This window comes from Hipposideros armiger, unplaced genomic scaffold (genome assembly GCF_001890085.2).
Source record: "Hipposideros armiger isolate ML-2016 unplaced genomic scaffold, ASM189008v1 scaffold_591, whole genome shotgun sequence".
NCBI lineage: Eukaryota > Metazoa > Chordata > Mammalia > Chiroptera > Hipposideridae > Hipposideros > Hipposideros armiger.
The window spans coordinates 490,940-503,888 of record NW_017731941.1 but is presented as its reverse complement, the minus strand read 5'-3'; the positions used below and the strand labels follow the sequence as shown (position 1 = coordinate 503,888).

The 12,949-nt window shown below is 50.3% G+C and overlaps 2 protein-coding genes across 7 annotated transcripts in view; one reads left to right on the top strand and one right to left on the bottom strand.

The window, feature by feature from the left end:
- UBAP1 (ubiquitin associated protein 1) overlaps positions 1-5,463 on the top strand; it is a 57,587-nt gene extending 52,124 nt beyond the window's left edge. For all 4 annotated transcript variants that reach the window (XM_019624472.1, XM_019624473.1, XM_019624471.1 and 1 more), the window contains 3 exons: positions 2,784-2,966; positions 3,643-3,744; positions 4,319-5,463. In XM_019624472.1, the coding sequence (XP_019480017.1) occupies positions 2,784-2,966; positions 3,643-3,744; positions 4,319-4,459 (426 nt within the window). In that variant the 3' untranslated portion in view covers positions 4,460-5,463. The remainder of the gene's footprint in view (positions 1-2,783; positions 2,967-3,642; positions 3,745-4,318) is intronic.
- Positions 5,464-6,742: 1,279 nt separating this feature from the next.
- The window catches only part of KIF24 (kinesin family member 24), a 58,726-nt gene continuing 52,519 nt past the window's right edge, over positions 6,743-12,949 (bottom strand). For 2 of the 3 annotated variants that reach the window (XM_019624504.1, XM_019624503.1), the window contains 3 exons: positions 9,168-11,411; positions 7,870-7,963; positions 6,743-7,418 (listed from right to left, as the gene is read on the bottom strand). In XM_019624504.1, coding sequence (XP_019480049.1) covers positions 7,278-7,418; positions 7,870-7,963; positions 9,168-11,411 — 2,479 coding nt within the window. In that variant the 3' untranslated portion in view covers positions 6,743-7,277. The remainder of the gene's footprint in view (positions 7,419-7,869; positions 7,964-9,167; positions 11,412-12,949) is intronic. The other variant, XM_019624506.1, reaches the window with a different exon arrangement.

Here is a 12,949-nt window from a genome sequence, read left to right as displayed (position 1 = left end):
CGACTCACGGCAGCCCAGCTCCAGGTTGAGCTGTTGTTCAGCTTCTTAGCTGTGGAGGGCAGTGTCACTGGCCCTCATATGTGGGATCCGAACCGGGGCCTCTGGCGTCCCAAGCCAGTTCTTAACCATCGCGCCACTTGGCCGGCCCTAGATTTAGATTTCTTAATTGATCATTTTCCTTTAAGAGTTTTCAAGACATTGCTCCCTTAAAAAGAACAAAACAAACTTTTATTGAAGTATAAGCGCCACTGATTTCTAGTATTTTGTATTCCTGTGCCATTCTGAGTCCCTGCCAAACTTTTAGGATCTTTTATTTTTGGAGATTTGAATTTTACCAATGATGGGCCTTGTTCATTCATTGTGTTAGGCCCTCCTGGATCCTTTCAAACTAAGGGTCAGGCTCCATTTGAAAATAAGGGATTTGGGGGAAGGGGAGGTGTCTATGATACTTTTCTGTTCTTTTTTTGGAATTCGTGTAAGCTGGATGGATGTTGGATCTCCTTGACTGTTCTAATTAGCTATCCTTTTCTGTTTCATGTCTCTTTGTCTTTGTTTTATTTTCTGGGATATACCCTTGTCTGTCTTATAACGTTAAAAAAAATCTCACTTTTTAAATAAAAATTTTACTTTATCATATTTTAAATTTCCAAGTGCTTTATCTGTTCTCTCACTTGGTTTGGTATCATGTTGGTGGCTTGGCTTTCTATTCATGTTTAAGATTGAGGCACTAAAATGAAAACAGAAGAGAAGGTGTGTGTTGGTTGCTTGCTGATCATTAAGCTTCACAATAAGTTGGTGGTTAGTTGGCTTGGAGGGGAGCTCTGCAAAATGTCAATATGTGAAGGTCTTTGAGGGCAGAGAATTCTGTCTGAGGGCTACGGAAGGTTGGGTAAGACTTCTTACTTAATCCCCTTTGTGGTTCCTGCATCTCTGTTGGCTGTACACTGTGCCTGGTGTCTACTCCTTTTTGGTGTCTGGTTCACATTTTCTGGAGACTAAACCTGCCTCCTGCACAGGATGAAGGTGGGTGGAAAAGGTGTTGCCTGAGAATTTTACTGCTTTGATCCATGATTTTGTTCCCTTGCCTTATCCTATCAGTACCTTCCAAACACTGAACCCCTCTCCGTGGTCTTGAGGGGCTGGTGGACTGACTCACCTGTCTCTCACTTAAAATTTCATTGCTTCTGTCAGTTACCATGCCTCCATTAGTGTTCCACGTTCTGAAATTTCACTGAACTATATTGTCCACTGCTGTTCCCTTTTTGTTTGGCCTTAAAGGTTAATACAGTTTTCATTGCTTTATTATCATTTTAGTGGGCTTTCGGGAGGGAGGATCAGTGTCAGTTTGCTGTGTTATATTAAATTCCCCCTTTGAAATCCTAATAGATCTCCATTTATTCAACAACTGTTAATCAAGGCCCTATAAGTGCCAAGCCCAAAGTCAGGCCCCCAGGATTCAGAAATGCGTGTGACATGGTGACTGTCCTCTAGGAGCTCATATTAACATACTCTGATGTGAAAAGTACTGTGGCAGCAGTGTGACCAAACACTATTTGGCTGTTGGTATTCTTGAGCCCAGGTAGAGCGTAACCCTGGAGACAGACAGTGTTGGGGCCTGCAGACTGACCAGAGTGGTGTGATCCAGTCCCTGTGCTCTGTGAACTCCTGTAACCTACTGGATGAGCCCTGTGACTGGGTTACTGGGAGTGTGCTGTGGGTAAGATGGCTAAGCAGGAACAGTGGGTTTTGAGGCCTGTAGTCTTGGCTTTTCCTAGCTGACTTTGAGAGCATCTGGTTATATGATTTTGAACATGCTTCTAGGACAGTGGGCTCCCTGCCTCCTAACCCCACCTCCCACCCCCCAAGAAGGAAATAAAATTCTGTTGAAACATTTTTCCTGGTTTTGGGAGCTGGGCCAAGCTGTAAAACAGCTTTTAACCTTGTTCCCTTGGCAGTTCAGTCCTTTGGCCTGGGAGTGAGCTGCCTCATGCCTTCGGCCTGAGTCATTATCAGAAGTGATGGGAGGAGTTAATCATGAGACTCTGTCTACCAGTCAGACTGGGGTGAGTAAGGTTGGGTGGTAGGGAGCAGGCTGCCTGTAGCCAGTGCAGTAGAGGCAGGGCCCTGAAGTCCACATTCCAGTTCTTGAGGGCACAGCCTGATGTGGCTGATAGTACTTAGGTCCTGGCTCTGCAGGATGGCAGCTGTAGCAGGGAAGTGAAGCACAGTGCATGGTGGAAGGCCCTCAGAGCTCTGGGGCCCCGAGCTGGCCATGTGTGGTAGCAGCGCTCACAATCTCTGCCCAGCCCAGTGAGACATGAGGATGGAGACACTGTTGGGAGAGGCAGCTCCAGAGTTGGGGGTGTCTGAAGTGAATGATCCCTTCAGGACTCAGAACAGTGTAGCAAAGGGATAATGGAGCTCTGGAGAGAAATCCTAGCAGCTAGTTTGGCCTGTAGTCCCATAGGCAGCCTTAGAACTTCAACTCGAGCCCAGGGAATGTGGGCACAGAAGGGCATGTGGCTCTTGTTCTCATTCTGCAAGGGCAGGGGACAGCCACACTCAGGTGTCTTCCCAGCTCTTCTCCCTCTCGGCTGGAGCTCCCCTAGCCCTCGTCATTCCTCTGGAGGATGTCTGGCTCTTTGTTCCAGGCAGACAGCTTGACTGGGGGTTTGACTAGTGTCAGAAATGGTAAGCCTCTGGACTGGGCCACCTCAGTGACATGTCTTCTGGGGCCCATGTCTTTCTTCTTGCCTTGATACTCTTTGTTTCTCCACCACCAGGTCACAATACCTAATTTCTCAATGTCACAAGTGCCCAACACTCCCAGCTGTCCCCCAGCTTATTCTGAACTGCAGATGCTGTCCCCCAGTGAGCGGCAGTGTGTGGAGACAGTGGTCAACATGGGCTACTCATATGAGTGTGTCCTGAGAGCCATGAAGAAGAAAGGAGAGAATATTGAGCAGGTGAGTGGTTGGTCAGCAGGGGCTGGGTGGTCAGCCAGGAGAGAGGTGCCAGACCTCTGGAGCTGGAGTGGTGTCCTACTTCTACCCTACAGCCCCTCAGACTCACAGCAGCAACGTCCATTCCTGAGTTTGGGGGCGCTGGGAGCACTGTTGGGGAAACCAGCAGCCTCAGCAGCAGTGCTTCTGCTTTGGGGCTGCTCTGGGACCTAGGCTGAGGGAAAATCTGGGAGTATTGGGGCTGTTGGGTTGTTATAAAACTACCCCCTTCTCTGTCCTTCCTGAGAGGACACACGAGGGTTGAGGTATGGTCAGATTTCTTCCAGAAATGTTTATCCTGTCATAGCTGCCCAGGGAGTTCCAAAACCTTGGAGTCCCAAACCTTGGATGCATTTTGTCTTGGGCTATTTCTTAGAAGAATATCCTGACCAGACTGTGGAGTTGATGTTCTGGGAGATGTGTCAGCTGTGACAGAACTCGTTTGAAAAATGGCTACTCATGTTTAGAAGGGTGTGCCTGTCTGTTCAGCAGATAGTCACTGAGGTCCTGCTCTTTTGGATGCAGTTCAAGGCACAAAATCCCCAGGGTGGGGAGATGTCATACTTGCTGTTTTGTGTAAGACTCGTGGGAAGCACAGACAGGAGTAGCAGTAGGTGCTCAGACCTGTTTCTTTTCTTAGATTCTCGACTATCTCTTTGCACATGGACAGCTCTGTGAGAAGGGCTTCGACCCTCTTTTAGTGGAAGAGGCTCTGGAAATGCACCAGTGTTCAGAGGAAAAGGTAGGAACCCTCATGCTTCATGGGAACCCTCTGGAAAGGAGGGACAAAGTGGTCTGTCCTGGGTTCCCACTGGCCCACAACCCCTTCCTTCCCTACCAGTGACTGTGGGTAAAGGCATTGGAAGCGCAGAATCTCCCAAGTGTCCAACAGGCGTTTGGCTCAGATGAAGCATTGGACAGAAGACTATTTAGAATCAGAGGGGAGGGGAGGGTGACCTGGGCAAAAAGCCATACTTTCGGATGACTGGGAAGCTTCCTAGTCACTTTGCCTAGCCTGCTCCCTGGAGAGCAGCCATTTTTGGGTTCAGTATCCTGCCTTGTTGAGAATGTGAATATGGGTGATGGGACCGGAAAGAAGGTCAGCACGAGTTGGACTAGGGCACGCATAGCTCCTAAAGGACGATGGGCTGTGGCCTCAACCTATCTGCCCCGGCTGCCTCCACAGCCCTCCTCTGCTTGCGAAGGGGACCTCGGAGGCTCGTGCAGACGCCCCAAGCAGCCCCCACACACGTTTCTCCACTCAATTGTGCTGTGTTGCCAGACCCCTTCAATCTGTGTTCTCTTCTGTTCCTTAGATGATGGAGTTTCTTCAGTTAATGAGCAAATTTAAGGAAATGGGCTTTGAACTGAAAGACATTAAGGAAGTTCTGCTATTACACAATAATGACCAGGACAATGCTTTGGAAGACCTCATGGCTCGGGCAGGAGCCAGCTGAGACAAGGCCCTGCCTAAGCCCTGCCACGGAACCACCCCTGCAGGAGGCCCTGAGGAGCCCCTCTCCCTCTGTGGGGAAGGAGAAGGGGCACACTTCCGGGTTTTCTTTTGGGGGTGGAAGGTCAGCTATGGAGACTGTTTGCCAGTCTCTATAAACCTAGGCCCTGAGCTGGGGAGAAAATGGGGAAGATTTGGGCATGTGAATGCCCCCAGAACTGTCCTGGCTCCTTCCATATTAAATGTATTTGTATTTTGAGAAGTGTCCTTCCCACCTTGGCCCTCCAGAGACTTCTGTGGTTTTTCTGGGGTCGGTATGTCCTCAGCTGAAACCTGGCCCTGCTGCCAAAAGGAGTTGGGGAGAAGGTGGGAGGGCCAGACTCAGTGCTGCTCTGGGGTGAGATGCTTCCCTCCCCCTGCACTGGTGGACTGAACTCTAATCCAGGTTGAGTGCAATTGAAAGGTTCTTCCAGGGTTTTGTTTTGTTTGTTTTTTTTCCCTTTTTTAACAAAGTCTCTTAGTGTTACACTGGCTCTGCAATGTCTCTGAGGTACAAAGAATGCCCTTCCCCCATAGGGCCCCGAGTTTCTCTCTTCTGCCAGGCAGTTACCATGCTTTCCTGCCCCAGCCTGTTTCTTTTGGTTCAGTTTGGACCACAGTCCTCTGCTACCAGGATTTTAGAGCCCCCTGCTCAAGGAAGAGTTGTCAGATTAAGAAGTCATTGGCCCCTTCCCATCACGTCAAGTTGGGCAGAAACAGGCTGTGATTGAATTGCTCAGCACTAACTCCACCTCAGTTCTCCTTGGAGAACAGCCTCTCCCTTCTGTCCCTGCTCTAGGATGACACAATGAATAACACCTAGTCATAGAAACCAGGCCCTTTGGTTTGTTTTGTATTATGTTGTACATCATTAAAGATCTAAATACAAAGGTATACAGTCTTGATGAATCTAAAGTAATTTGCTAACTATTTTGATTCTTCAGAGAACTAATAAAAATCTAAAAGGTATGTCCTGCTGTCATAATTTCTTCATTGCCAAGGGCTGTTAACACTGAGCAGTGGGGGTAGGTGAAGGGATTTCCTGCTTAGCACTGCTGGGGATGAAACAGGACCTACCCATTTTTTGTCATTTCAATACTTTCTTCCCACTCTAGGCCTGTGGGACCCAGGAGCTGGCTCTCCAGTCTGCCCTGATTTTTGGTTTACAAAGGCAGGCCCAGACGAAGGTCTGTTTAAACCTTGGGTTGGTCCCTGGGCCAAAGACGTAGGCCTTCCTGTGACACTGCCTGTTGAGGTGACACAGACTGGGCCTTAGGGGAAATGCCCTGAAATGAGGAAGTCCCTCTTCCTGTGAGTAGCACCAGGCATTTGTGCTGCGCCACAGGCGGGCCTGGATCACACTGCTTCACCAGCTCTCAGGGCTGCTGTGGTATCTGATCGATTTATCCTCAGAGTTTCTTGTCCTTATACTAATACTGCCCCATAGTCCCCCTTGTGTTCTTGGCTGGAGGTGGGTTTCTAACTTTTAGCTATCACTTGTGGGACACAGAGCCGTTGGGCCAGGAAGCACCAAGGTGGAAAGAGGCTGCCCTCTGGTGGTCAGATCAGGCATGTCAAAAGTTGGCAAAGGGTAGCAGGGCTGCAGTCTCAGAAAGCCAGTTTGCCCCTCTTCTGGCCTTTAAAATTAATTAAGCCCTCCTTTTAAAACCTAAGATAAAAAATTAGCTTTTACCTGCAGAAAAGTTTCACACCATAACGGGCATCAGGGCCAAGGCTGTGGCACATGAATCTCAATTTGACTCGGTGGCCTTGTTAAATGATGGGTCACCTGGAGACTGCTTTGTATTTCTTGTCTTAAACTTCTTCCTGCTAAAGACAGTATGCAGAACTCACGTGAAGACGTGTTCGCATGTGTGTATAAAGATTCGGCTTCAGAGTCTCAGACTGTTGACTAGAACATTCAATGCCAAGATCTGAACACGGGCCCTTGAGAGGGGAAGTGGACAGCCAGGGTGATCCTGGATGAAGGTGAGGCTAAGCGATGGACTTGCCTGAGATCGTCTAGCTCTTCAACTATTCCAAGAGTGGGCTGGTGGGTGAGGAGTCTCAAACAGGAGCCAGGGACTACACAGGAGTATGAGTGCTACTGTGGCTTCATCCCAGCCAGAGGCTGAGATGGGACAAGAATAATGCAGTGACGTGGGTACCCTCTTCTGTCTCAATACTGAATTGCAGAAGGGAGGGGAACGAAGCATAAAGCCCTTCCCACATCTGTTAAAGACACATCTGCTGTTAAAGTCAAGGTTTATTCGTTTTACATTTCAAAAGCTACCCTAAAGCTCCAAATGGTGGGGCAGAGCTCACCCCTCCCCTGCCCCATTAGCACCAATGTTTTAGTTTTTGGCCAAGTCCTGAAGAAAGGCACAGAATTCAGCTGATTATGCTCCTGGGCTCAGCATGTTCTTTCCCAGCTTGTGACCTCTGACATAGGTTACCACTAACCACTCATCCTCTAATTCCCAAATTCAGAAACATCTACAGGGTTATTGGACCCAAGTGTCTTTCCACAGACAAGGGGTCAGTATGACAAATTCTCTCCCAGCCCCCCAAAAAGGGCAGGGGCACATTAAGAGGCTCCTGTGCTTAGAACCGAGGGACAAGAGGCTTGACCCTGAGAGAGAAGCTGGGGCCCAGCCAAGGCCATGTGTGGCTATGGAGAGGCTAGCGTGGCCAGGAGCAGCGAGTGGGTTCTGGTATCTGCAGGAGGACCTGGCAGAGGCCCCTCCAGCCCCTGAGCCCAGCACCCCATACTGGATCTTGCTCTAAGATACCACTGTCCTCTCAGGGACCTCGGACAGCCTGTGGCAGGCCAGGTATAGCTGCAGCTGGTTCCTCAGACTCTGGATGCACTTGGATTTCAGAACCATGATTTCATCCAACTGGGTCACAAAATCTTCAAAATCCTGAGATAGGAAACAAAGGACAAATGGAGCTGTCACTGGCCCTCTCCCAGATCTGCTTTCTAATCCCTCCTCTTGCAGGAAGATTTCAGAGCCCAGGCCCCTCCAGCTGGTATTTTTCAGGGTAGAAGGGTGTTTTCATAGAAGTACCTCTGGTCTGCATGTGGCTCACTGTTACTGTCACAGTAAGCCGCTAGGAAGGCAGAATGGTGAAGGAGAGAAGCCAGAAACCTTTTAGCCTGGGAATGGGGAGCACCGTCTCCCACCTGTCCTTGCACTCCCTCCCTTAAGCTGTCCCACAGAAGTGGCAAGAGGAGGCCCACGGCCTCAACAATGGTTAGAGTGTGACAGCAGACCCTCACCCCACACCCAACCACAGGAAACAAGGCTCATCATCAAACTAGCTGCAGGCTAATTCCCAACAGTCCCTGAGTGTCCAGCCAAGGGCACTTACATTAGGAGCCACCTGGCTCATCAGGGTCTCCTCCTTGAAGCCCAGCTCAGCCATTTCATCCAGCTGTTCCTGGTGTGCTCGGATGACCACCTGCCTGGAAACACCAAGGGGGAGCTGTGAACCTCTGGGCCTACCATCTCTCCTGGGCAGCTTTCTGGAGTTGAGCCCCATTTCCAGGCCAGGAGCTGCCTCTATCCAAAGCAGTCAAAGCTTTGACCAGGACCAGCTCACCCCGCCTCGTGCCCCCTCACCTGTTCTCAGGACTTGTCAGGGGACTAGAGAATTCTACTGAGAGGCTGGGAGAGGCGGGCTTCTGGAGCTGCCCCCACCTCCCCAGGTACACTCAGGGACAGGGCTGGGTGCTGCTTTTCCTAGAGGAACTGCCCACAGTTTCCCTGCAGAAAGGCTCAAGGCTGTGCCACTGCAGCTGGCATACGTGGCTCAAGGTAGAGCCTGCTGCCTAGGCTGCTGTCATTTCTACTTATGGGGACCTGGGACCAAAGCAAAGGGGTTTGAGCTAGAAGCTGGAGGATCTGCTTTTTGTCATACCCTACTAGAGACCATGGAGACGGCAAGACTATCCACCTGGAAGAGGCAGGCTCCTCACCTGTACATCCCTGCATGCCCTTCTCTTTGTTCATGGCCCTGGCCTGAGCAGCAGACAGACAGCTGTCCTAGGTATCAGGAGCCCTACTAAGGGCTGCAGCCTCATACATGAAGTATCTGTTCCCACAGTCTCACCCTGCCCTCCAGCTCCTAGGCTTGTGATGCTGAGAGGGGCTCTGCTAGATCTCTCCGCCTCTTTCACACCCTCTAAGGCTGCTGTCTCACCTCTGCTGCACCATCCAGAGCATCCTTTGGGGAAAGCAGCACAAACCCCCACCGCCTTTTTTCACCTTCCCATCTTGGAAGGCACCCAGCCTGTCTTAGCTCTGGGGTCACAAGGCGGCAGCTGCTGGGTCCCTGGGCAGCACTTCCAGGAACACAGACACAGCAGAAAGAAGAGGATTCTGATCTCACCACAGGTCACAGGCTTGCTTACGGGGACAAGGCCTCCCTTCTCACATCTCAGCTCTCCCAGGCTGAGGGTCCACCCACTCTGGCAGGCCTGCTCTGTTTTATTTCTGCTGTTCATGTCAGATGCATCTAGAAAAGCTGGACAAAGCCCTTCTCGACTCGCAATTTAACTCTTGACAATGAGCCAACCATAGCCATTCCAAGAACAGACAAAACATTAAGCTGGGGTGGGAGTAGGGGTTACAAAGGGGCTGAAGTCTCAGGGAGAAAGTCCAACTTACTGTGCATGCCCCAGGGTGGGCTGCTGGAGTGTCGCGGCCATCTTGGGAGAGCAGCTGAGGGCCAGGGGAGAGCCTGGCCTTGCTAAGCACCTTTGGATCGGCCTGTGTTTCAGCCATGCGATGTCTTCATTGTAGCAGGGCAGCTTGACAGGATCTGTGGACAAACCCAGCTCCTGCCAACTGAGCCCTGCCAGATGCTTTTTCTCCTGGGCCCAGGGCTGGTCAGCCACATCAATACTTCCTGTGTGTGGGGTGGTTGTAGGCCCAGAGTGGGGTCCTCCAGTATGTATGGTGGGGAAGGGCTTTGCTGCGAAGCCCTGGGAGCTGCCCAGCTCTGTCTCCTCAGCAGCAGCAGCATACTGCTCACTAGCCACAGGTTCCTGGGGGAAGAGTGCAGTCTCTCTGCTCTGCCAGGCCTCCCCCAAGTCAGCATCCCTGTCGGGCAGCTTGTCAGGGGGGTACTGACGGATGGGTGATGGAGACAGCGGTGGAAGATCAGCACCAGGCTTATTGTCAGGGGGAGATGACGAGAGCCACAGGTGCCCTGTTGCTGAAGACACTGGCAGGACTGCCTCTTGGTCACCAGAGGACACTGTGTGGCCCACAGCTGGCCCCCTTGTGCTTGCTGTCACTAGACTGTATACTGCCCCATCCTGGGCTGGTTGCTCCAAGGGAGGAGATCCCTCATCATCTGGGCTCTCCAGGAGGGACACAGTCAGGGGGGCCATCAGTCCAGAAGCATATTCAGAGCACGTGCCCAATTCCTCTCTAGAATCTTCTTGGAAAGGGTTACTGTTTCTCATTGCTCTGGTTGTCGCATCTGGGCTACCCTCGCTGACTTCTCTCAGAGGTGTGCTGACTGTGTCTCTCTGGTCTGGGGATCCAGGAACTGCAATGAGGGATAGTGAGAAAGTGAAACCATCTTCATCCAGGGATGGCAAGCTGCCCTCAGCCTGCCCAGGAACCTCACTTCTGAAAGCATCTTGTCTGGGATCAAAGGCTGAGCTGCTGCTGTTTTCCTGATTATTTACGAAGTCTACCTGTGAGCAGGAAGGCTGCTCAGCTAGTCTGTCTCTGGGAGAAGGCCCTGAGGAGGTCGCGTCCTCTTCTCGGCTCCAGTCCAAGGGCACCTCACTTGGGCTGCAGCCATGATCAACAGTGGCTCTTCTGTGGCTTGCAGGATCCCTGGAGTACACCCAGCTTCCAACTATATCCTTCTCGTCACCATCTAACCTGGGGCAAAAAAACAGACTCTGCTGCCTGTCAGCCACCTGTTCCTCGGGACCATGTTCCCTTTGGTGAAGGAAGAACGAGCTCTCGCTGTTCTCCAGTGTGTGTCTCTGCTTTGTGGCCCTCTGACTGGAGACGTGTGAAAAAGAATCTTCACTGAAATCGCTGTCATCAAAGTCCTCAGCTTGGGTTCCATCATGGATCTCAGAATACGAGTGGAAGGGAGGAGGGGTCTCACTCTGGAATTGCCCCTCTTGGGACCTGTACTGGCATAAAAGCCTTTCCAGTGGTTGGTACTTTAACTTCTGTCGGAGGAGAGGTGGCTGCTGGAACTGCTGGTGATAAAAGCGCAAATGTTCCTCCCTCTCCTTCTGATGTGGAGGGATGCTTGTCCAAGCTTCCGAGGCAGGCCTGGCAGGCATGCCCCTCTTGCTGCCCTGACTGTCCTCTGCTAAGGGGCAGACATTGCCAAAGGAGAGCTCACCTCGTGACACAAGCTGCTTCTGCACTGGCTGCACAGTCTGCACTTTTTTGCACTTGGAGGGCAGCTTACCCTGCACCAGGTCTTCTCCTGGGCCAGGGGCCCTGCTGCCCCACCTGAGGGCAGTTTGGCTGCCAATTTGATTTTTCTCAGGGCACAAGGAAGCTGACTCCTCTGCCCTTTTTTTTGCTAAATGTCCAGACCGCATGGTTCCTCTGACAGGGCTAGTCTGAAGGACCCACTCTTGGGGAGGACTCCCTCTGGAGACACATCTTTTGCCAGGGCCTTTGGGTACAGAAACAAAAGGGATGTTGGGTGGGTGGCTGACGAGAGGATGGGCCTTCCCTCTCGTGGAACCAGGTACCACTGTTAGTGACTGCTGAAGCCCCAGCTTGACTTTTTTGGGAGAACACTTGTCCCCTGGCAGGGCCACAGGGGAACTCTGAATTCGTTTTGGAGAAGAGTTTCCAGATGTCCGATTTCGACTGGCAGATGAAGTGCAACATTTAACGCCTTTCTTTAGTTCTTTGACCCTGTAAGTGACCATTTTATGTTAAACGTGTATTCTGCATGTTTTATAATTCCTTTTCTACAGCCTTCAGGAAAAGCAAAGTATTACAAGGATTGGGAGTTATTCTTTTATCTGGGAGAGAATAAGAAATGGGGAAGACTCTATTTCCGCACAAGATACCTCTCTTTACCTGGACAAAAAAGACCAATGTCTTATCTGAGGATGAAGCATGCACCCAACATTCCATAATCAGAAGTTTTGAAAATCATCACAGTCCCATGTGAGGGACAGGCCAGGAGAGCTAGTGTCAGAACTGCACTACGTCCAAGCAGGGCCCACGCCACATTTCCTGAAGATGGGCCAACTCAGGAGCTTCATGTCTCCCACTCACCCACTCACTATTCCACAACAGGGCCCTCTTTTCCTGAAAACCACCTTTCAGGCTTCTCTGAGAAAACAAGTTTCCTCAAACCTGCGTGGCACTTCAGGAAGCAAAATCCCTCTGGAAATAAGCAGGCTTGTGCTAATTCCATTAAGGGGAAAATGATGCGTCTGTCTACTCCCAGGGTTTCTCAACCTTAGCACTAGAGGTATTTGGGGCCTCAGATAATTCTTTGTTGTGGGGAGCTGTCCCATGCACTGTGGGATGCTTAACGGCATCCTTGGCCTCTACCCACTAAATGCCAGTAGCATTTCTCTCCAGCCACGACAATCAAGTGTGTCTAGACACTGCCAAATGTCCCCAGGGTGGCAAAATCACTCCCCAGATAAATAGAAAACCATGCTCTATTCCACAAGGGAGTTTTGGAAAATATAGAAAAACCCAGAATTAGGTCTCTGCTAAGATTCAGTTGCCAAGAGCAGTCTCTTACTCTGTGACGCTTAACACAAAAACACTATAAGAATCACGAGAGACATCAAGTAAAAATGTGACTCGCCAGTGGTTGGTTTGTGGATTCTGCATTAAAATCCCCTAAGAGGGCGCAGTACTTCTGTATGAGGGCTCCTGGAAAATGTCTTTTCCATTGTTTAATCCAATCCTCAGTGGTGGCCAACTGACCTCTCTGGCCATTTCTGAAAACCAAGATAGTAAACCTGACACTGAAACTTGATTTAAATCTTTTAGGTCTGAGAGGAAAGGCAGGCAGATAACAGCTAAGCAAAGAGATGTAGCATGTAACTAAAGACACATAAATTGTGTGTCCATGGGTCTTTGCTTAGGTGTTGTAGTAAGCCATGCATTCAAGGAATGGGCTGAAAGGTGCCACAGCAACTCTAGATGGTTTCAAATTATTCTATTACCAAAATCACTCCTGTCACTGAGCTCTCTTCTGATATACCTGTTAGGGATCTGACTGGAACTTTATTTTTGGACTATTAGCAACATTTTTCTATTATGTGGAGAGATGAAAAAAATTTTTTTTTTTTTTAGATTTTTATTGGGGAATTGGGGGATGGGAACAGCTCTGGGGAATTGGGGGAAGGGGAACAGACAAGTTGCTGTCCTTTTTTTGTTCTTCAGTCTAGTTGTGGAGGATGTTGCTTCACTGGCCCAAGTTG